This window comes from Pelophylax lessonae (assembly GCF_965119305.1).
Source record: "Pelophylax lessonae genome assembly, chromosome: 1".
Classification (NCBI taxonomy): Eukaryota; Metazoa; Chordata; class Amphibia; order Anura; family Ranidae; genus Pelophylax; species Pelophylax lessonae.
The window spans coordinates 207012091-207037321 of record NC_138768.1 but is presented as its reverse complement, the minus strand read 5'-3'; the positions used below and the strand labels follow the sequence as shown (position 1 = coordinate 207037321).

Sequence of the window (25231 nt, the reverse complement as noted above, 5' to 3'; positions counted from 1 at the left end):
AGTATAGAGTTTACATTGATATCTACATATATATATAGGACAGTTGAGTATATATTAGGCCATTGAGTATCTATCGGTCAGTTCAATATAGACCATACATTGATAAATATATATATAAATATATATCTATAGGGCAAATGATTATCTATCGGTCAGTTAAGTGTAGACCATACATTGATATCTATCTATCTATCTATCTATGTATATATATATATAAATATATTTATATATATATATATATATATATATATACAGCCCTCAAATTTTCCACTCGCCTGCTCGTATTTTGTGGAAAATGGTTTAGGGCGAGTGTGGGGCTGCTCCGGGAGCCGCTCAGGGGGAGAGAGGAGAGGAAGAGGAAAGCTGGCCAGCCGACTGACTGGATAATCACAGAGCACGGATCATCCCACTGTAACAGCTTTAATTGTAATTGCCGGGCACTCGCCGACACACATATTCCCGCCTCCTAGCCTGGCTTCTTTAATAGACAGAACACCAGGCCAACAAGGACGTGTGACGTCTATCAAATAAGCCAGGCTAGGAGGCGGGGCTGTGTGTGTCGGCGAACGCCCGGCAATTACATTTAAAGCTGTTACAGCGGGATGACCCATACTCTGTCATTATCCAGCCAGCTTTCCTCTTCCTCTCTCTCTCTTCCCCAGCACTGGTCAGTGCATTGTTGAGCACAGATAAAGCTACATTCATGGGCACAGGTGAAGCTGCATTGTCAGGAACAGATAAAGCTGCATTCATGGGCACAGCTGAAGCTGCATTGTCGGGCACAGATAAAGCTGCATTGGTGGGCACAGGTGAAGATGAGTTAACAGGCTCAGGTAAAGCTGCATTGATGGGCACAGGTGAAGCTGCATTAACAGGCTCAGGTAAAGCTGCATTGTCAGGCACAGATAAAGCTGCATTGATGGGCACAGGTGAAGCTGCGTTAACAGGCTCAGGTAAAGCTGCATTGTTGGGCACAGATAAAGCTGCATTGATGGGCACAGGTGAAGCTGCGTTAACAGGCTCAGGTAAAGCTGCATTGTCGGGCACAGATAAAGCTGCATTGATGGGCACAGGTAAAGCTGCATTAACAGGCTCATGTAAAGCTGCATTGACGGGCACAGGTAAAACTGCATTGACGGGCACAGGCGAAGCAGCACTGACGGGCACGCGTGAAACTGCACTGAGAGGTATGGATGAGGTTGCATTGATGTGCATGGGTGAGGTTGCATTTATATGCACGGTTGAGGTTGCATTCACATGCACGGGTGAGGCTGCATTGATGAGCATGGGTGACGCTGCATTGATGGGCACTGGCAAGGCTGCATTGATGGGCATGGGTGAGACTGCATTGATGGGTATGGGTGAGACTGCATTGATGGGCACAGGGGAGGCAGCATTGATGGGCACTGATAAGGCTGCACTGATGGGCACTGTTGAGGCTGCACTGATAAGCTTTATTGATGATGCTGCACTGATGGTCACTGATTGGCTGCATTGATGGGCACTGATGAGGCTGCACTGATGGGCACTGAAAACATTATTAATATTTATTAATATTTATTTTTATAACTTCTGCATCAATGCAAAAACATTTAACCATGTAATTTTATGAGATAATTTATGAGGGCGTGTTTAGGGGCCGAATCAGGGGCGGGGCAGGGTAGGAGTTGTGTGGGGTAACTGGTGGCGAGTAACCCTTAAGGCTTGGCTAGTAGCTCAGGACTTAAATTTTGAGCCCTGTATGTATATATATATATATATATATATATATAGGACAAGTGAGTATATATTAGGCCATTGAGGATCTATCAGTCAGTTCAGTATAGACCATACATTGATATCTATATATATATATAGGGCAATTGAGTATATATTAGGCCATTGAGTATCTATCGGTCAGTTCACTATAGACCATACATTGATATCTATACATATATAGGGCAATTGAGTATCTATCGGTCAGTGCAGTATAGACCATACATTGATATCTAATATATATAGGCCACTTGAGTATATATTAGACCATACAGTTTCTATCGGTCGTTTCAGTATAGACCATATATTTATATCTACATATATATAGGCCACTTGAGTGTATCTCAGGCCATTCAGTATCTATCAGTCGGTTCTGTATAGACCATACATTGATATCTCTATAGATATATAGGCCACTTGAGTATATATCAGGCCATTCAGTATCTATTGGTCGTTTTGGTATAGACCATAAATTGATATCTATATAGATATATAGGCCACTTGAGTATATATCAGGCCATTCAGTATTTATCGGTCAATTCAGTACATATTAGCAGTGCATTATATATAGATTATATATTGATCAACCAGTAATAAACCCCCCAAAATCCTCATGTCCGAAAGGCAAGGAGAGGCAGACGCTCACAGGCCACGAAAAGAGGGCAAGCAGCCTCTGTGTCCACAGTGAAAAGTGGTGGCCACAGACATGGTGCATCCTCAGGCGGAGCACACCCATCCTTTTTTTCCAGTGCTGGCCGTGTTATTCAGCCACAACATGTAGAAGAGTTGGTGGAGTGGATAAATAAACTGTCCTCATCCTCCTCGTCCTCTGACACCCAAGCTCATACTAGTTTGCCTTCCACTGCAGCTGCCAAAGTGGCCCGTTCCACAGGCTCCTTCTCCACAGCTACTCAATCTGACGCCCCACCATCATGCACGGAGGAGTCAGTGACATGTTGCTGGAGGATGGGCAGCAATTTGAATGCTGTGATGTTGGTTCTCAGGTTGATGAAGGGAATAACGTGAGCCTTGAGAGAGATAGTGACAATGACGGACAAGAAACTAGCAGTCATGTTCCCTCAGCTGCAGCATACTGCCAAGTTTGCTCCAGTGATGAGGAAGAAGGGGATGATGAGGTCACTGACTGTACTTGGGTGCCTGACAGGATAGAAGAGGAAACTGAGGGGGAGGAGGAGGAGGCACAACTCCAATGAGGCAGGATATGCTCTAGGGACCACCATAGGAGTAGCCAACCTATTGCATCACAGCACAGCGCTCCACAGGTGCAGGCTGCTGAAAACTCCCTGCGGAATTACAAAAGTTCATTAGTGTGGGCTTTTTTTAGCACATGTGCAGTAGACCGCAACGTTGCTGTTTGCAACATCTGTCTGAAGCGGATCAAGCATGGCAAGAACACCAGCCGCTTGGGCACCACATGCTTGACAAGACATATGACGACCTGTCATGCAGATCCAACCAAATATGTAAAAGGAGCAGCGCTGTCACCATTGCTGGTGCCTCATCGACCACTAATGTGCAAGTGGTGATAAGTGTATCACAATAAATAAATAATAAACATACATCAACAGATTCAACCAAATATGTCAACTAAACTCACATATGTAAAAAAAAAATAAAGTGCCTATATACAAAATGTTCTGACAGTGCAATTAAAATCTGAATATACAGTGCCATGTGACCAGCATGACCATTCTTCACTGTCTGTAATCAAACAACCTCATGTACTGGTCCGAATGCCCCTGTAGGGGTGCTCACTCACCAGAAGATGTTGATCCCTTACTTATCATAAACTGCACTAATGTACGCTGCCTTACCACTTGTAAACTCCACTCTCCACTGCTTGTCTAACTGCCCAGAGATCACGCTGTGAAATCACCTAATTGGTTTATGGCGATGATGCTTGAAAAGCTACAGCACCACTTGCTAAACTCAATGCTGGCCTCGCCCAACAATCTACAGTTGGCTTTAGGTTGGGTTGGTCACTATAGAGCACTTGCACTTTTGAGCAGCAACTGTTTTTGCACAAGTTTTCACATAGCAAACATTTCATTTTTTTTGTGATTTCAGATACACTTTACACAGTGTGGGGGTTTATCATTACAAATTTATTTTCTTGGGCCGTGCCTCAATTTGTGGCATGCGCCAGTGACTCAAGGTCTTTAGCTGAATGCTGGAGTGGATATCTAGAGGTAGCTTTGCCTTTAAAGTGCCAAACCTTTCCTATCTTGTACATTTACATTTTTATACCTGAGAAGGAAATGTAAGCCTGCCACACTAAGCAGGGGGTCAGTCCACATCACCCCAGGAGGAGAAGTGCTACATCGATCACACAATAAGTGAAATAAGTGTAAATCGTATAGATATATATATCAATCCAAATTTGGGTGACATCAATGAATATTTTCTAATTTTCCATAGTTACATTCAGAATGTATTATATTTTTGATGTACCGAATCTCTGTTCTCCAAAGTTATGCCATGTATTACATCACTCAATCAATACTCACAAATATTCATAAAACATTGATATGTTGGGATATGCTGATCTTCTCTAAAGTCTGTGTATGCCCTAGGATCCAGGATCTAATACTACTTAGGTGAAGATCAAACAAAACTGCAGTTACAATGTCAGACTATGTAACGCCTATATTTTTTGGTAATTAACAAAAATACTCTATGTACTGTATATTTTTATTCAGTCTACGTACAGTATATTTACATTTTTTTTCTTTAAAGTGTAAATTATTTTTATATAAACTTACTTATGACCCATCTCGTGAGCAATAGTAAAAGCAAGGTTTAGCCCATTATCTTCTGCGATGATGCATTTTCTTTTATCACTGCACATTCCATTTAGATATGCAATACCTGAAATACATTTTAATTTCAAATTAGAATTAATCCTTTTTTTCCTTACATAAGAGCATCAATTTACAAGCCCTCACTAAAAGGATAAGGATCTCTAGTTTAGCCATGTGACTGAATTATTGTATTCAGTTGAAAATAACTGTCACTTTTTTGATGTAATGATCCTATCCTGGTGTGATGGACTTGTTAATTGATCCTAAATTCATGAATAAAAAAGTATTATTCTTAGTGTAAATTGTAAAATTAAAATTAATGTATATTAGAGGAGCTCCCTGACAATATAAATAGCACAGTAGCAACATATTGCTTTTTTTTTTTTTTACTGTTGAATAAAGTTCTAACAAGCAGAACAAAACCAAAATATGTTCAGACACACCCTTTCATGATCACTTTACAATAAAAGTAATATTGTTACAGTCATCTAAAACTGTTAATGCATATGGCCAGCCTATACATTTCAAGTATTTACAACAGCAAATAAGCTTTAGAATAAGTCTGCACTGACCTCTGTAGCTACGGACACTGTGGCGCAATTATTTCTCATAATTAACACCAGAAGCACTCAAGTCATTTATATTGTTCACTCCCCCTTCCAGAACATCTTCAAGGCTGAAAAGCTTCCAAGTCACGACTGGGAGGGGAAGGGGGGGAGCTAATGAGAGAATGTCCTGAATAACTTTAATGCTTCTATTTCACATTTGAGATTAATTGATGCATAGTGCATATAGCTTCAAAGATCAGTGGTGGGTGGCTGTTTTTTTTTTAACAATTATTTACTTCTTGCTAAAATAAAACTATACTCAACTCTCCTCCCATGATGTGGCATCCAAGATCTACGGCCACCTTAATTGGCCACATCAGGGTGACACACTGTAACTCCCATGGATGCATACATTGTCAAAAAGATTGTGAACAGATAGGTAAGAATCCTTTATTTCAGAAGAGACATAATCAGTGTCTTCTGCAAAAAAAAAAGCCTGCCTGTTTGCAAACTTTTAATTTCTCAGTAAAGTACAAGAAAAACATGAATAGCCTGGCCACAATTCCACATTAGAGCTCAATTGAACCCTCTTAATGTATTAAAGTAATGCAGTTTGGCTGCATATACAGTAATTATTATTTGTTTTACTTTTTTATCTGCCCAAGTGATGCAGCAAGGATACAAACAAGTGTGTTGGCACCCCATGGAGAGTCGTATTGCTGTTCTCACATGAGAGGAGAATCCCAGTTCTCCAAATCACCCTACTGAATACTTTGCTAATCAACAGTGTTGCTCATATTCTGTAACCTTATGGTTCAACACAGGCTCAGACCAGACAGGAAGCGGGAGGAAATCTCTAAAAGTCCCTCTTTGACAGTTGTAAACAATTGTCACCAGAGCAAGTGCCCCTCTTGAAAGATTTAGGCCCCTTTCACACGGCTCCGTTCCGTCGACGGAGCCGTTCTGCTCAGCGGGGGATCGATCTGCCAATCCCTGCTGAGCAGGCGGGTGACAGCTCCGTCCCTGCTATGTGTGCGGAGACGGAGGTATCAGATCCCCGCTGTCCTCTATGATCCACCAGACGGATGGAAAATAGGGTTTCCATCCGTCTGGATTTGACAGACATGATCGGATCGGATGTCAGCGGACATGTCTCCGCTAACATCCGCTGCCCTATAGAGATGAATGGGGCATCTGTTCAGGTTCGCCTGAAAAACTGACAGGTGGATCTGAACGGTCCGCATGTGTGAAAGGGGCCTAACCCTTGGTTTCTTGCTCTTCCCATTTTACTGATAACTAAAAATGGCCACCAAGACAAATAGAGAGTTTGAATTTCCACAAAAGGGGGCACAGCAATAAAACTTTGAAAGGCTTTTTAACCCTTCGGTATACTTTAATGCCTAGTTTTGTTTTTTCTTTTTTTCTAAATCTTACGACTGGTTGGAAAACCTGCCATAGGATAAGCAACATGACAACAACAAGATAAGGACTGGGGCAGAAAACGTCTGAGTGACTTCAATAGACAGGAACTGCTGCCACCTACAGGCAGAATTGGATTTTCATTCTCATGACTGATGATACACAACTTGTATATATATATATATATATATATATTACACTTTATTTAAATATAATATTACATTTTGACTCACCAACTGTATCACATGGTTCATCCTTATGGACACAGAAATCCGTCCTAGATGGAGGGGGAACAAGCACACATTAATCACAATTAACACTGTCTGACAAGTAATAACTATGTGACCCATTTGCACAGATTTAATATGCCTCAGTGAGTAAAAACAAGAACCTTTTACTGCGACCTAGACTACAGAAATAGTAAGGATTTGGATTTATAACAAGGTATTGCCAGCTGTGTATATTATTACATAAAGTATATCATTGGCTCAGTAGAATAGGCATTTATGAAGTCATTAAAGTAGTGAAAATTGACTCTCTAAATAATAAATAATGATGAACACTCTAAGGTGTAAATAACAATGATGGAGAACAAACAGTCCCAGCAGAACAAAACATGAAAAAAGTCCTCTGGTATGGAATATACAATATAACATCCCTGGGAAAAGAGTGAAAAAAATGTGCTCAATAGAAGTGATGAAAAACTAGTAGGAAAAACAATAGTCCCAATAAAAATCAAATCTAGAGATCCATAGGCATCACCAGTGAAAAGGAATGTATGGTAAACTGCTTACCAGACCCTTAAGGTCTTCAGAGCATATAGGTAAACCACAGATTGCTTGTATCATGGGAAAGGATCAAATAGATTCCACAGGAACACACATCACATACTAATAAGCGATAAATCCAATGTTGATCAATATTTATGTAAGACCGGGGCTGCTGCGTCCCGCAGATACAAGTGGAGACTCGGACCAACAGTAGGGGCGTGGCAACGTCACATCTGGAACCAGAGATGTATAGTAACTAAGTAGAACTATTTCACTACTGTACTTAAGTACCGAGAGGCAGTATCTGTACTTTCCTGGAGTAGAATTTTTTCTTCTACTTTCACTTTTACTTCACTACATTTTTTCGATGATTTCAATACTTCTACTCCGATATTTTTTTTTGTGCTGCATAGGTACTCGTTACAATTAGTAAAACAGTAGATGGCAGGTTTCATGAAGTTCAAAAAAATGTGTATAATGCCATGTGTAAATCTGCGCATTCGAAAATAAATGCTATTTTATGTATAAATAAAATGGTCTACATATCTGCTGTTAAGGGGGAAGAGAACCTCCCCCAACCAAGGAGAGTCACAAGCGTACATAGACCTTTTTTCTGGTAAGAGGCTGATTTTGCTTTTTTCACTGGAAGTTGAGAGCACAGGTTTTGCAGTTTTGTTTCACAAGAGTCTATTTGGATATTATTTTGCACTTACCTTCATCCGCCGGGTAAGGGGGAAATCCACAAGGTGGTGGGAGTCTGCACCTATTATTTGGAATAGCACCTGTTTGATTCCTGCACCTTTGAAAATATATTCATCTTGTTTTGTCACATATATATGGTATTATTGCATTATATATATAGACTTTTTATTGACTTTGATTTCATACACTCTTCCTTTATTTCATTATTGGAATATATTGTTGCATATCACATTGGTTTATATATGATTTTGTGCACCAATAAGCTGTGGAGAAAAAAAAAACATGCAGAGAAGAGAAGGAGGGATGCTTTAAAGGGGGAAAGGAGGAACATACTTTATCTGTTTTTGTTTACAAAAAGTTACAGCCAAATTGTGACTGTCCTTTAGGTTAATCATTTGAAATAATAAAAAACAATATGATGTTCAAACTTTTGACTTCTTTCTTTAATAACTACATAACACAGTACTTGTACTTTTACTTTCAGTACTTGAGTACCAATTTTTTTTAAAAACTACTGATACTTTTACTTTCAGTACTTGAGTAGCAAAATTAAAAAAAAACTACTTGCAATACTTAAGTACAAAAAATGTTGAATACTTTAGTACTTCTACTCAAGTCACTTTTTGATAGAGCACTTCCACTTCTACTCAAGTCACTTTTTGATCGAGCACTTGTACTTTTACTCAAGTATGGGTTTCGAGTACTTTATACAAGTGTGTCTGGAACCACCCGACTAGTTTCGTCATAGGTTGATGTCTTCCGAGTCTCCACTTGTATCTGCGGGACGCCGCAGCCCCGTTCTTACATCATGATTTATGCTAATCTGCTTTTAACCTGTAGTAAGTGTAACTTTTAAAATAAACAGCTTTTATCTCATGACAGTATTACGTTATGTGCCCCTTTCTTTTTTCTCCATCACCTATGTGTGGGCTATATTCATATGAGGATTTTCCATATTGATCAACATTGGATTTATCGCTTATTAGTACGTGATGTGTGTTCCTGTGGAATCTATTTGATCCTTTCCCATGATACAAGCAATCTGTGGTTTACCTATATGCTCTGAAGACCTTAAGGGTCTGGTAAGCAGTTTACCATGCATTCCTTTTCACGGGTGCTGCCTATAGATCTCTAGATTGGATTTTTATTGTGACTATTGTTTTTCCCACTAGTTTTTCATCACTTCTATTGAGCACATTTTTTCACTCTTTACCCAGGGATGTTATATTGTATATTCCATACCAGAGGACTTTTTTCATGTTTTGTTCTGCTGGGACTGTTTGTTCTCCATCATTGTTATTTACACCTTAGAGTGTTCATCATTATTTATTATTTAGAGTGTCAATTTTCACTACTTTATTGATCTTTTTTTTTCACCATTAATGTATTAGCGCTACACAATTTCTGTTACATATTATGTGGACTTTTTTCAATGGGTCTGTGTAAGCAGCTTATTTTTCATATCATAATTTTTTATTCACATTTTTTTTGATATAGCGCAGAAATACTTTTGATTTATATATATGAAGTCATCTCACTGTTTCTCACCTTCTTATTCACATACAACGGGTACTGTACGTTATGCTGTATATGTACAGTATACCATAGCACTGTGATTTGAACATGTCAAAACGAAAAAGCAAGTATATATGTGCTAATCATAGATGACTTGTAGCACAGCAAGTAGATAAAGGTCATTGCACTGACAATGCCCATAGCTGTATACAACCTACAGCAAAATACTACTTTAATTTACTCTGCATTCCATGTGTCATTCCATCTGACAGGGAAGCAAGTCACTTACATTCCAAACAACATTTACACGGCAATATAAGCACTAGGTTTCACAGATTAACATCAGCTCAAACTACAGAAAAAGGATGTGAAATGATCTGCATACCACAATGCCTTACTTATATCACCAAAGTCCTGTGTTACATTCAGTGAAACATAGGTTTTGCATGAAATATAAAATTGCATGTGACAAGATGGAGTTGTTAAGAGATGTTAAGATTCTTTGTTATTACAGATATGTCAAAAAGATAGTGTTAATTGCAACAGTTATTCCTGGAACCTTATATTAGATAAGGATCTTTCTGTTACATCCTTGAGAAATGTATGAGGAGGATAAGCTGTGAAAGGTGTGGAAGCCTACCTTAGTGTAAGCAGCTTAAAGAAAAGAATGACTGCAACAAATGCATCAAGATACATTTGGTATTTTGTCTTTAAAGAGGAATTAAACTTCCATTTATTGTTTGCACCTATAGGTAATCCTATAATAAGGCTTACCTTATGAACATGCACCGTTTAGGGGATATTTACTGTATATGCAGCCGATGACATCATCAGCGCATGCGCTCTGAAGGAACGACCACCCGTGCTGTTTCTTCAGAGCCCTGTGCCGTGACCGGGGGATTGGTGTCATGTGGCTCCGGCTAGTCACACAGCTGGAGTCCATAGACCCGAAAGGAAGATAGGTAAAGATGGATGCGGCCTCAAGCAGTGACAAAGAGGGCTTTGTTTGCAGGTAAGTTTCACATAATGTGCTAGTATGCATCACATACTAGCACATTATGCCTTTACTTTTGCAGGTCAAAGAAAATAAATAAATATATACTTCTTCTTTAATATTGAGAAACTATTATTTTTTTTATTTGCAGGCTATTTCTTTAGTGGTACAATGGGGCCAATGGACTTCAGGTGCAGGATTCATACTCCATATTTTTCTTTGTCCTATTGAGTCTAGACCAGTATGCATGTAGATAATGTCTGCCTCTATATATTTCAGGCATGGACTCTATACGTGTAAATCTTAACCAATGTGAAGAAGGCACAGTAAACTTTTCTGGAAAGCACTGTAAGGCCCCGTTTACATTGGTGCATTTTGATGCTGTGCAGGAGAATGTGCATTTTTCAAAGCATGGCAACTCATGTACCATGGTGCACTGCTTTGCCACGTTTTTGTTCATCAACACAACACACAGTTTCAATGGTGGTAGAGGCAACTGCACAGCATAGTGCAACACACAACAATGGGCTGCCCTGGGGAAACTCACCATAACGCACCTTAATGCGCAGCAACACATTGCATTATTACTCGTGAGTTAACACAACCATAACAGGAATGGTTACATTCACACCTGAACTAATTAACTTTCAGGCATATTTTTTGGGAGTTTTTGAGCATTTTTAGACATGTTTTACATGAATTTTAGAAGCGTATTACAAGTGTTTTACAGCTTCAGCTGTTATTGTTTAGCCAGTAGAAAGCTCTAGTGGGAGGACAAGTGGAGGAAATTATTGGTGGAAAGCTGCTGTTTGAGCTGAAAAAACGTTCATAAAATACTCATGTTGTGCGTTTTCAGGTGTTCCCAATAAGTCTATGGGGCCAATCTGCCAAAAAGTAGCTCATTTACTTTTCTGAGTGACAGGCATTTAGCTACAGGCAACAGAACGTTCAGATGTGAGCAGGGGGCCATTAAAATGAATAGGATTTGCCTTGTTGAGTGTTTCAGAGCTTCAAGCTTCAAGCAGAAAATCTCTACCATGTGAAAAGTAGTACCTAGTATATAAACAAAATAAATAAAAATCTTGATCAACTCCCCAGAGTGGTACAGTTTTACGATGGTAACACTGTATTGCTCTGGTCACAGTATGTTAAAAAAAAGTACTAGTAGTTAAAAATTAAAAGTAAAAGTTAAAAGTAGTTTTAAAAAAATGTAAAAAAAAAAAAGGAAAGAAAAAAGAAAACATATTTAAAACAGTTATATGATGGTGCTGTACTGCACAAGTGACATTATGTAAAAAAAAAAAAAAAAATTGAAAAGACTATTTACCTGACAGCCCCTGTGCAGTCATGTATACTTTTATATTGCATATTCCATGGCAGCAGTTGTGTGTGTTTGTCTGTTTTCTTCCCTGGCTCTAGTGTCTTCCAGCCTATGTTGGCTGGAGCACATTTGCCTTCCAAACAGCTGCTCTCTTCCGGCCTGGTGTCCCTGGGTTACTCCTGCCCAGGGACCCAGCGCATGCGTGTTGTGGGCAGTGGTGGCATTATTACAGTGGACAAATTCAAGCAGCGGTCAGTACTGTTGATTTTGGGACTTCTCTGTGGTCAGCTTGCAGCAGTTTTCCCTAAATGCTGTGAGCAATCATCACAGTTATATGCTCTGCATTAACATCCTTGTGTGCTGCCTGTGTGTGTGTGTTCCTGCCTTGGTTCTTTCACAAGTGCAGGTTAACTGTCTGTGTATCACAGATGTATCACTGCCCCCCCATGCTTGTGGCCAGCCCTTGTGTAGCGGGTATGAGATGTGTGTTTAACCCTTCCTTTTCCTTGCTTGCCTGGGCACTCTTTTTGGTCAGATTAACAATACATGGCACGTCAGCTGCTCCAAGGAAGGAGCCTGCTGGGGATGCAGGACCTATGTCTCAGAGGGCAAGTCTTTGTGTGAGCCATGCTAAGCCCAGGCAGTTGGAAAAGGGGGTGGTCACTTTCCCAGGGGGCATTTACATAAGTCTAACCTGTAGAGTCTCCTGCAAAGCAAGAGGAGGTTCTTTAAGCACCTCTAGAGAGAGCATTCTAATTTCCCATTCCTAATGGAAATAAGGGACATAATTTTGGATGAGTGGAGCAAGGCCACTAGATACACCTCCCTTCTGATCAAGATGGCCAAGCTCTATCTATTCAGAGATAAAGATGTGAAGCATCTAAAGGCTGCCTCTACAGTCGTTGAGGCCCTGATGAGGCAAACAAGCATGTCGCTCTTCCTTGGAGGATGCAGTGAATGGCTTAAAAGTCGACCTGGGCACTTGTGGCCATGTTTAAAGTGATGAAAACATGGAAGAAGAATGTTGACGCAGTATTTAAGAGCATTTTTATAAACTCGGTAGTTCAGGAGCCGGAGCAGGTGTCAGTTTCCATGGTGAGGCTCCATATGTCATCATCCGCATAGTGGCATGGGTTATGCTCCTGTCAGTTACAGAAAAGCAAGTGCTATGGCTGGGGCCTGGGCTTGCTGATCCCGACTCTAGTTGGTGTAGTGTAAGATCCCTTTGAGGGAGCTTCATCGTTTGGCAATCTGGATAGCACCGTAACCCAGGCCATAGTTAGTAAGTCGGGTCTTGCCTCCGGCCTGCTAGGCCAGAAGACGACACAGTCTAGAGGACAATGTTCAGAGTGTGCGAGGATCGCACGATTTTACAGACAAGGTCGGGATTTTAGGAAGAGCTGGTGAAGAGGCCAGATATCCCCTCAGAAGTATGCTAAAAGCTTGACCTATCCAGGGATCCAAGAAGCTACTGAAGCAGGTGCGTCATCTGCCCACAGTTCATGGACCTGTTACCTATCTGACGTCCGGACTATTGCACGGCTGCCTCCTCTTTGCGCCCCCGCCTCCTATCTACTATACCGGACATGACGTCAGGCCGGTTCTGACCTCTAACCAGGAAGTACTCTGAGAGAAAACGAAGGGAGAGCGCTACATGAGGAACGCCAATACCGGCATACCCGGTCATGTCGATATAGAGGTACAGATACCCCCGGACCTTTCCTTATGGACTGCATCTATAACTCCTTCATGGTAAATTAGAAGATTCATTACTTCTTGCCTTACATCTGCTACACTTTGCATGGCCTTGATTGGATGTTGCTGCTAATCTGAAGGCTGACTTTTTTGCCCCTCTACCTGTACCATCTAACACCTGCAATTTATGGTTAGGTCCATCCTAATACCAGTTCCCCCTCAATGAGGCCCTTTTGAGTGTAATTTAATCACATTTTTTACGTTATTTATATTTGGGACTTCTGCTGGATTTACCTGCTCTAGTCTTCTACTTCAGCCATCGGCTACTGGCTTCTTGGGACTGTGCAATATTGAGCCTCACATGTCATCACAGGTCACTGTTAGGGATGATCGAACTTTTGAAAAGTTCGGTTCGGCCAGAACATCCGAACTTCCCGAAAGTTCAGCCCGGATTTCAGAACCCCATTGAAATCAATGGGACCCGAACTTCGGTAATCAAAAAACACAATTTTTAAGCCCTAAAACCCAATAAATGCCCCTAAAAAGTCCCTAGGGTTCTGGGTCATGCCCCATTAACTATTAATCACACCAAAAAAAACTTCTTAAAAATTGTAATTTTTCATAAAAAAGCCAATTATTGAAAAAAAAAAAGAGAGAGATTTTTTGAATTTGACCTTGGATTTAGTATCTGGGGAGTCTAAAAAGTGTACATGTGAAGTTTCAGCTCTGTAGCATGTCCAGAACCATGAAAAAAAAAAAGATAAATTTTCAGTAGAACAGAGATGTGGGACCCTCCTTTTACACCTATATGATCTTTTTTTTCTGGTTCTGGACATGCTACAGAGCTGAAACTTCACAGGTACACCTTTTAGACCCCCCAGACACAAAATCACACAAGAAAGTTCTTAAAAATTGTCATTTTTGATAAAAAAGCCAATTATTGAAAAATTAAAAAAAAAAAAAAAAGAGATTTTTTGGATTTCGTATCTGGGGGGTCTAAAAAGTGTACATGTGAAGTTTCAGCTCTGTAGCATGTCCAGAACCATAAAAAAAAGATCATTTGTATTAGAACACTTTCAGCACAGGAGTTTTCACACCTTGCCGGTTTAATAGCAGGCATTTTTTTGGGTTCTTTGCAGTCAGAAAAAACATCTGAACTTGTGTATAGTGGTACTGTGCACAAGTTCTGATGTTTTGCCTGCCTCCAAAAACCCCCAAAAAATGCCAGCAAAAACACACCTGGGCATTTTTTTTTTGACGCTAGCGTTTTTTTTGGCATTTTTTTTGGGTTCTTTTGAGGCAGGCAAAACATCTGAACTTGTGTATAGTGGTGTATATACACACATACATATATTTATATACACACCTAGACATATATAGGTGTGATAGTAGCAGAAATATATGCTTGCGCTAATGAAATCATTTACAGTAATATATTTCTGCTACTATCACACCTATATATGGCTAGGTGTCTATATACATATAATTATGTGTGTATATATACCACTATACACAAGTTCAGATGTTTTGCCTGCCTCAAAAGAACCCCAAAAAATGCCAAAAAAAACGCTAGCCTCAAAAAAAAATGCCCAGGTGTGTTTTTGCTGGCATTTTATGGGAGTTTTTGGAGGCAGGCAAAACATCAGAACTTGTGCACAGTACCACTATACACAAGTTCAGATGTTTTTCCTGACTGCAAAGAACCCAAAAAAATGCCTGCTATTAAACCGGCAAGGTGTGAAAACCAAGAAGAGAAGCCAACCCCCTGTGCTGAAAGTGTTCTAATACAAACAATCTTTTTTTTATTACAAAAGGTGTTGAGAATATTGAACCAAGTAAAATATAACTGAACACTAGCAGCGCTAAGGTAAACAGATCTATTGTAAAACACAACGTCCCTAAAGACTAATAAAATATATATGTGTGTACAGTCCATACAGTGGTTCTCAGAAGAAGTCAAGTGGACGAAACGTCAGAGCCGATGTGCGCGGTCGCTATACTTTGCACACTGGTCATCATTCGGGATTCCTATTAGGCTGCAGGAATTTTCTTTGGAATGGTCATCGAGTGTGCATATTTTGAGCTTTATGCCTTCACTCCATAGCCCTCTTGTAAGTAGCCATCTGGAGGGGAGAGGGGCTTGTTATTTTGTGTGATTTTAAATAAAGTGTTGCAGAATTACACTATTGTTGCCCCCACTTTGTTCAATTACATGAATTTTTGAACGGAGGAAAAGTTGGAGGGAGGAGCAGCTAGGTACAGCCCAGCAGTGATCTATACACCCGCTGATTGGTGGATCGTATTGAAGGCTCTATATTCACCGTGTTTTGGTGAGTGTTCAATTTAAAGGGGGGGAGCACTGGAGTGTGGTTGAACTTTGGCAGAACAGACAAGACCCTTCACTCCCTACCCTGGTGGATGGATTGTGCCTGATATACCACTGTATGGACTGTACACACATATATATTTTATTAGTCTTTAGGGACGTTGTGTTTTACAATAGATCTGTTTACCTTAGCGCTGCTAGTGTTCAGTTATATTTTACTTGGTTCAATATTCTCAACACCTTTTGTAACAATTTTATCTGTATAGCAGCTGCTGTGAGACTTTACGTCATCTTAATTATATCTTGTTGCCATCTATTCAATACTAGATCATTGTGCGCGGGGTGAGTTATTTCATGAGACTGGTATTCCGGTCACACATTATTTAACTCTTTGTTTTCCAAATCTTTTTTTTATGGTTCTGGACATGCTACAGAGCTGAAACTTCACAGCACAGGGGGTTGGCTTCTCTTCTCGGTTTTCACACCTTGCCAGTTTAATAGTAGGCATTTGTTTGGGTTCTTTGCAGTCAGGAAAAACATCTGAACTTGTGTATAGTGGTACTGTGCACAAGTTCAGATGTTTTGCCTGCCTCCAAAAACCCCCATAAAATGACAGCAAAAACACACCTAGGCATTTTTTTTTGACGCTAGCGTTTTTTTTGGCATTTTTTGGGGTTCTTTTGAGGCAGGCAAAACATCAGAACTTGTGTATAGTGGTATATATACACACATAATTATATGTATATAGACACCTAGCCATATATAGGTGTGATAGTAGCAGAAATATATTACTGTAAATTATTTCATTAGCGCAAGCATATATTTCTGCTACTATCACACCTATATATGTCTAGGTGTGTATATAAATATATGTATGTGTGTATATACACCACTATACACAAGTTCAGATGTTTTGCCTGCCTCCAAAACCCCCCAAAAAATGCCAGCAAAAACACACCTGGGCATTTTTTTTTTTGAATCTAGCGTTTTTTTGGCATTTTTTTTGGGTTATTTTGAGGCAGGCAAAACATCTGAACTTGTGTATAGTGGTATATATACACACATAATTATATGTATATAGACACCTAGCCATATATAGGTGTGATAGTAGCAGAAATATATTACTGTAAATGATTTCATTAGCGCAAGCATATATTTCTGCTACTATCACACCTATATATGTCTAGGGGTATATATACAGACATATATGTGTATATATACCCCCTATACACATGTTCAGATGTCATGTCTGACATCAAACATGTTCTCAAAAAAGCACTGGCAGTGGCAACCCCTGCAGCATGAAAAATGCTTGCTGGTGAGAAGCCATATTCCTGTCCCGAAGCAACTCTGAGAAATGATCATTTCTCTATAGCGGTCACCCTGCTATGGAAGGGTTTTGTCACCCTTCCATAGCAGTCACTTTCAGTTAACCCTACACTACACTACGGTCCCCTTACACTTAACACTTTCCCTACAGAAACTAAATTTTTGAAGCTAACTTAAGTGTAAAGGAGCACTCTAACTACACTAGATATCCCTTTCCTCACACTAATAAATGCTAAATGACACTTTTAAAGTAAAATTAACAGAACTGCTTCCACTCACTTCCATGTCCAGTATAACAATGCTAGGAATATGGCGGGGGCTATCTTATATACTGGAGGGCGTATTCACTAATGATTGGTCTAGGGACCCCCTAGTCACTCCAATCACACTCCTAGCATTCTCCTGCCCCCTCAATTGGCTTTTGCTAATGGTTCTGGTCCAATCATGGACTTTTAAAGCCCATTTCCTGAAGCATTGCATTTTGGTCGGTTCTGGTTGCCGACTTCCGAACTTTTTGGGCAAAAAGTTCTAAATTCGGCCGAACCTCGAACACCCAATGTTCGGGCCGAACCTATGGTGGACCCGAACCGTTCGATCATCTCTAGTCACTGTGTATCCTATATCAGCCTTTTGCAGTTCATCTGGACGGGAGGGTGTCCATGTCATACTGTCTGTTTGTTTTTAAATTATTTTATTGTTATCGATGTGCCACACTTTTTCACATGTATATGATGTTTCAATTCTTTTGGCATAAGTGCCTAAATAAAGTTTTCATATAGAATTTTTTGAATACTATCCCAGTGGTGCCCTTTGTTGATCTCTTTGCTGTGGAGTATCCTTTACCTTCCACAACCCCCCCTTTTTTTCATTTTGCTGTTAAGCCTGATCAACCGTCACCCTGTGGAAGAGATTTACCCTTGAGTGAATTTTTTACCCACACAGATTAAGGGCCATACACGTAAACACCCTATATGTTTTTTCTACAAGAAGCTACTGAGTTTAAGCCTCAGACTATTGAAACGTCAAAGCGGTCCTTTCAGGACACGCATGGGCGAGTCTTCTTCATCCTCGCCCACCTAAACCAATTTTCATCAAAAGGAGAAGTTCAAGATGGAAACACTGTCACCCTATTCATAGGGGTGGCTGGCCAGGTGACTGTCTCTTTTCCAATAGATCTAAAGATACTTAATTTCATGTGCTTATTGTAAAGGACTTCAACAAGTTCCTTCGGTTTGCTGTAGGTCAAGACCATCTCCAGGTCACTTGTCTACCAAAGCAGTCTTTTCAGGACACGCACGGTTCATCAGAAGTCCTCCTCATCTTGGATTTGTTGCCACAGATTTTTGCCTCACTCTGAGGTAAAATGAAACATATACTCTTGTATTATGTAAAGTCAATGGTGTCACAAAGTGCTGCTGAGAATGCGAGCTATTTCAGGGCATGTACCTGCCCCTCTTTACGGTCCTGAAGAGGAACAGCTTGCGGAGGCAAATTTTAGACCTCGCGCAGCTGAAACAATTTTCATCAAAAGGAGAAGTTCAATATGGAAACATTGTCCCTTAGTCATAGGGGTCCGGCCAGGTGACTGGCTCATTTCCAATAGACCTAAAGATGCTTACATTCATGTGCCCATTGTAAAAGACTTCCACAAGTTCCTTCGATTCGCCGTAGGTGAAGACCATTTCCAGCTCCCTTGTCTACCGTTCCGGCCTTTAACATCACTCTGTGTGTTTTCAGGATCTTATTGGTTGTTATAGTCTTTATCAAACCATGGAGCATAGGCCTGCATAGTTACTTGGATGTCTTTCTCCTACTATCCCAAGACAAAGAGCAGCTCCTGGAACCCAGAGCTAAGGGTTTTTCAATGATCCTCAAATTCGGCTGGCAACTGATTCTGGAAAAGAGATACCTGGAGCCCACTCAGTCTCTTGTGTGCCTCGGGGGCTCCGTTCGATATAATCAAGAGGACCATTGCTTTATCTCTGGATACCAATGTTCTGGAACAGAATACTCCTGGCCCTGTCTTCTTCCCACTGACTTTCAGTGTCAAAAATGATCGACACTATGGTGTCTATGGATTCTATAATCAAGTGGAAGATCCGAAGAAGGCAGCCCTTCCAGAAGGAGTTTCTCCAGCAGTGGGAGCCAGGAAGCAGAATTCAGGTCATCTACATAACTAAGTCATAATAGTGAGTGCCCTGGTGGCTGCAATGGAGAAACTGGCTCATTTGCAATTCAATTGCCCCATTTCCTGGTTCACAATCACGTCCAATACCACCAGTATGGGATGGGGGGCTTGCTGCTTGTCAGAGATAGCTCAAGACAGGCAGGGCTGTCAATTTAACAAGATTGTGTTGAACATTCTGAAACTATGGGCAGCCTTCTGCACCCTACAGGCCTTTCACCATAACATGAAGGGAGCGTCAGTGCTCTCAGGCTAGTCAACACTTCAGCGGTCTCCTATGTTAAAAGACAAGGGGGGGGGGGGCACACAGCCTGTTCTTTATTACAGGAAGCAGAGCCAATTATGTCTTGGGCTCAGAAGAATCAAGCCTACATCTTAGAGGCTTATGTCCCCGGAGTCACAGATTTTCTTTCCAGAGTTCAATTGGACAACAACAAATTGTCTCTACATGTGGAGGTTTTTCAGGCGCAGATGGTCTGATGGATCATTGGAAATGCAGCGGGTCCTGAGCGTTTTGTCCAGTCCTGGTCATCCTCAGAACAGAAGTTGTGCCTAGCAGCAGCAGTGATGCCTAATTGGCCAATTAGGCCATGGTTCCCCTTACTAGCACTGTTCAGCTACTGGAACCCAGTGCTCCTTCTCCTCAGGCCAGACCTTTTGTCAGTAGGTGCAATTCTACAAACATTTCCAGCACAGTTATGTCTGACGGTCTGGTTCTTGAGATTGGAGGTCCTAGGCTGATCCGCTAGAGTCATCTCCTTTCTCTTGAATGCTAGGAAAGTGAACACAAACAAAGTTTATGGGAGAATCTGGTCAAAGTCTGTGCAATACATGTCTGCTGCTGACAGATCATGTAGTTATCTAGAAGTTCTAAATATTCTGGGCTTTCTCCAGTTGGATTTAGATTTGGATCTATCAGACAGCTCTCTTAGAGTAAAAGTGTCGACTTTAGCGGCCTTCACAGGTGTTTCCAGGTCTAGAAATCTTTTCCTATCCAACAATTCTTCAAGGGAGCAACTAGGCTCAGACCTCAGAGTAAGCGAAGGTGTTCCAAATTAAGTCTTCTTCTTGTTCTTAACTCCCTCTCGGGAATTAAAGTGGAGTGTTCTACGGCTGTCTCTGTTAAAGGCCTCTCTGTCATGTTCACCTTTCTCCTGGCTATCACATCGGCATAAAAAGACTCAAAGATGGATTTACCGGTCATGGAGAACTTTTCTGATTGTCCTTCCAGTTCAAGTGGTGCTGTTACCTATGCTTGCCTCAATTCCCAAGGGTACATCAGTCTTTCATGGGAACAAAGAAATTGTTCTGCCAACATTTAGAGTACTAACTTGCACCCTTTAGACGTGGGAGATGTCTTGCTGTGGCTTAGTTGGTTAGAGCACATGTCTAGTAAACAGGGAATCCTGAGTTTGAGTCTCAGCAGTGCCTTCCTTTGGTTCTAGGAATCTCTCAGATATTGCAAAGTTATATCTACAAGTTACAGCTTCCTTCAGGCTTCAGAACGCCTGTTCATTCTTTTTGCTGAAAAGGAAGAAGGGAAACCTGCTCCTCTAGGTCAATTGTGCCATGGATTGTCTGAATTGGCCACAGGCTCACAGAGGGTAGGGCTTGGCTCCTTTGGGGATGGTGACTGCTCACTCGACCAGGAGTGTGTCTGCATCCTGGGAGGCTTTGCAGCAGGTAGTTCCCAATGTAATCGGTAAGGCGGCCTTGTGGTCCTTGATCTATACATTTATGGCTCATTATTGTGTAGAGCCAGTCTCTTTATCGTCTGCTAATTTTGGTTTGCAAGTCCTGTCAGTTGACAATGTCAATTAAACCTTTTTCTTTTGTTCTGCAATTGCCCACCCAAGTGTGTATGGCTAGTTACAGAGTCACGAGTAGGCTAGTTACAGAACGCGGCCTCTGACTCAGAGCAAAGATTTATGGGAGTGGGGTCCTATATGGGAGGAGTGGAGGCGGGGTTAACCCTTAAGTATGCTGCCATGGAGTCCACCAGGAAAGGAAAATTACAGTAAGTATTTAAAAGGAAATTTTCTGTTTTCTTTAAAAAAAAAGTGACAAAAAATTACAACTTTAAAAAATGAACCGTGCCTCTTACTAAATACTTCAGACTGTTCCAAAAATGTAATTTGGGGGGTTTCTGTACTGTTCTGGCATTTTTGGGACCCAAGAAATTTAAATAGGCTGTCAGTACATCAGGACTGATACGTTTTTAGATATATATCCTATAGTTTGCTATAACTTCGTACACTGATTTGGGTTATTTTCTCCAGAAATTAAGCAGAATATAGTTTGGCCTAAATTTATGAAGAAAGATCATTTATTTGCAAAATTTTATAAATTTTTTTACAAAATTTTTGGCCTATTTTATGTTTATAGCGCAAACAATAGAAAAACCCAGTGGTGATTAAATACCACCAAAATAAAGCTCTTTTTGGGTGAAAAAAAATGATAATACAGCATTGCTGGACTGCGCAATCGCCATTCAAAGTGCAACAACGGTGAAAGCTGAAAACTGGCCTAGGAAGGAAGGGGGTAAAAGTGCCCAGTAGGCAAGTGGTTAATGCCAATACTGCATTTGATGGCCAGATATCTTTTTTATGGAAGTCAGGTGTGAGCAAGATAAATTCTTCAAAGAAAGCATGTGAACTTTAAGACCAGAGCTATTCATTACCAACATTATAGCTCAAATTCAGCCTAAAACAGCAATATGCAAGATAGATAACCTGGCCAATATGACACAGAGGATTGGCATGATTTGCTCTGCTCTATGTCTTTTAAAAAAAAAGTAATACTTTTTTGACTTTAAGATGAAAGTAACAATATGTAATACCAAATGTATTACGAAAGCATTGATGTCCATAAATCTGAGACCTAAGCACTAGGGATGATCGAACTTTTGAAAAGTTCGGTTCGACCAGAACACCCGAACTTCACGAAAGTTCGGTTCGGATTTCAGAACCCCATTGAAATCAATGGGACCCGAACTTCTGTAATCAAAAAACACCATTTTTAAGCCCTAAAACCCAATAAATGCCCCTAAAAAGTGCCTAGGGTTCTGGGTCATGCCCCAGGGACTATTAATCACACAAAAAAAAGTTCTTAAAAATTGTCATTTTTGATAAAAAAGCCAATTATTGAAAAATTAAAAAAAAAAAAAAAAGAGATTTTTTTGATTTTTACTTTGGATTTAGTATCTGGGGGGTCTAAAAGGTGTGCATGTGAAGTTTCAGCTCTGTAGCATGTCCAGAACCATGAAAAAAAAAAAGATAATTTTTCAGTAGAACAGGGATGTGGTTCGGGAGCCTCCTTTAACTTTAACACCTATATGATCTTTTTTTCTGGTTCTGGACATGCTACAGAGCTGAAACTTCACAGGTACACCTTTTAGACCCCCCAGACACAAAATCACACAAAAAAAGTTCTTAAAAATTGTCATTTTTGATAAAAAAGCCAATTATTGAAAAATTAAAAAAAAAAAAAAAAAGAGATTTTTTGATTTTTACTTTGGATTTAGTATCTAGGGGGTCTAAAAGGTGTGCATGTGAAGTTTCAGGTCTGTAGCATGTCCAGAACCCCCCAAAAATTAGCATTTTCTTATAATTTTTATTAGAACAGGAATACGGCTTCTCTACGGCGCTTTTTCTTGCATTTATCGGGCATTTTTGGAGGCAGGCATGACTTTTTTTGGATTTAGTGTCTGGGGGGTCTAAAAAGTGTACCTGTGAAGTTTCAGCTCTGTAGCATGTCCAGAACCAGAAAAAAAGATAATTTTTCAGTAGAGCAGGGATGGTGGGACCCCTCTTTTACACTTATATGATCTTTTTTTGGGGTTCTGGACATGCTACAGAGCTGAAACTTCACAGGTACACCTTTTAGACCCCCCAGACACAAAATCACACAAAAAAAGTTCTTAAAAATGGTCATTTCTGATAAAAAAGCCAATTATTGAAAAATTAAAAAAAAAAAAAAAAAAAAAAAAGAGATTTTTTGATTTTTACTTTGGATTTAGTATCTGGGGGGTCTAAAAGGTGTGCATGTGAAGTTTCAGCTCTGTATCATGTCCAGAACCAGAAAAAAAAGATCGTTTGTATTAGAAAACTTTAAGCACAGGAATATGGCTTCTCTGCTGTAACACCTTGCCGGTTTAATAGCAGGCATTTTTTTGGGTTCTTTGCAGTCAGGAAAAACATCTGAACTTGTGTATAGTAGTACTGTGCACAAGTTCTGATGTTTTGCCTGCCTCCAAAATTCCCCAAAAAATGCCAGCAAAAACACACCTGGGCATTTTTTTTTTGACGCTAGCGTTTTTTTTTTGGCATTTTTTGGGGTTCTTTTGAGGCAGGCAAAACATCTGAACATGTGTATAGGGGGGATATATAGACATATATGTCTGAATATATACCCCTAGACATATATAGGTGTGATAGTAGCAGAAATAAATGCTTGCGCTAATGAAATCATTTACAGTAATATATTTCTGCTACTATCACACCTATATATGTCTCGGGGTATATATTCAGACATATATGCCTATATATACACCCTATACACAAGTTCAGATGTTTTGCCTGCCTCAAAAGAACCCCAAAAAATGCCAAAAAAACGCTAGCGTTAAAAAAAAAATGCCCAGGTGTGTTTTTGCTGGCATTTTTTGGGGGGTTTTGGAGGCAGGCAAAACATCAGAACTTGTGCACAGTACCACTATACACAAGTTCAGATGTTTTGCCTGCCTCAAAAGAACCCCAAAAAATGCCAAAAAAACCGCTAGCGTCAAAAAAAAAATGCCCAGGTGTGTTTTTGCTGGCATTTTTTGGGGGGTTTTGGAGGCAGGCAAAACATCAGAACTTGTGCACAGTACCACTATACACAAGTTCAGATGTTTTTCCTGACTGCAAAGAACCCAAAAAAATGCCTGCTATTAAACCGGCAAGGTGTTACAGCAGAGAAGCCATATTCCTGTGCTTAAAGTTTTCTAATACAAACGATCTTTTTTTTTATGGTTCTGGACATGCTACAGAGCTGAAACTTCACAGGTACACCTTTTAGACCCCCCAGACACAAAATCACACAAAAAAAGTTCTTAAAAATTGTCATTTTTGATAAAAAAGCCAATTATTGAAAAATTAAAAAAAAAAAAAAAAAAAAAAAAAAAAAAAGAGATTTTTTGATTTTTACTTTGGATTTAGTATCTGGGGGGTCTAAAAAGTGTACATGTGAAGTTTCAGCTCTGTAGCATGTCCAGAACCCCCCAAAAATTAGCATTTTCTTATAATTTTTATTAGAACAGGAATACGGCTTCTCTACGGCGCTTTTTCTTGCATTTATCGGGCATTTTTGGAGGCAGGCATGACTTTTTTTGGATTTAGTGTCTGGGGGGTCTAAAAAGTGTACCTGTGAAGTTTCAGCTCTGTAGCATGTCCAGAACCAGAAAAAAAGATAATTTTTCAGTAGAGCAGGGATGGTGGGACCCCTCTTTTACACTTATATGATCTTTTTTTGGGGTTCTGGACATGCTACAGAGCTGAAACTTCACAGGTACACCTTTTAGACCCCCCAGACACAAAATCACACAAAAAAAGTTCTTAAAAATGGTCATTTTTGATAAAAAAGCCAATTATTGAAAAATTAAAAAAAAAAAAAAAAAAAAAAAAGAGATTTTTTGATTTTTACTTTGGATTTAGTATCTGGGGGGTCTAAAAGGTGTGCATGTGAAGTTTCAGGTCTGTAGCATGTCCAGAACCAGAAAAAAAAAGATCGTTTGTATTAGAAAACTTTAAGCACAGGAATATGGCTTCTCTGCTGTAACACCTTGCCGGTTTAATAGCAGGCATTTTTTTGGGT

The 25231-nt window shown here is 40.0% G+C and overlaps 1 protein-coding gene across 1 annotated transcript in view; it reads right to left on the bottom strand.

Annotated features, from left to right (window-relative positions):
• ADAMTS19 (ADAM metallopeptidase with thrombospondin type 1 motif 19) overlaps positions 1-25231 on the bottom strand; it is a gene marked incomplete at its 3' end in the record, with an annotated part of 395950 nt that overhangs the window by 233121 nt on the left and 137598 nt on the right. Inside the window, exons 7-8 of the mRNA XM_082272872.1 lie at positions 6778-6821; positions 4539-4644 (exon numbers count right to left, since the gene is read on the bottom strand). Coding sequence (XP_082128998.1) covers positions 4539-4644; positions 6778-6821 — 150 coding nt within the window. The remainder of the gene's footprint in view (positions 1-4538; positions 4645-6777; positions 6822-25231) is intronic.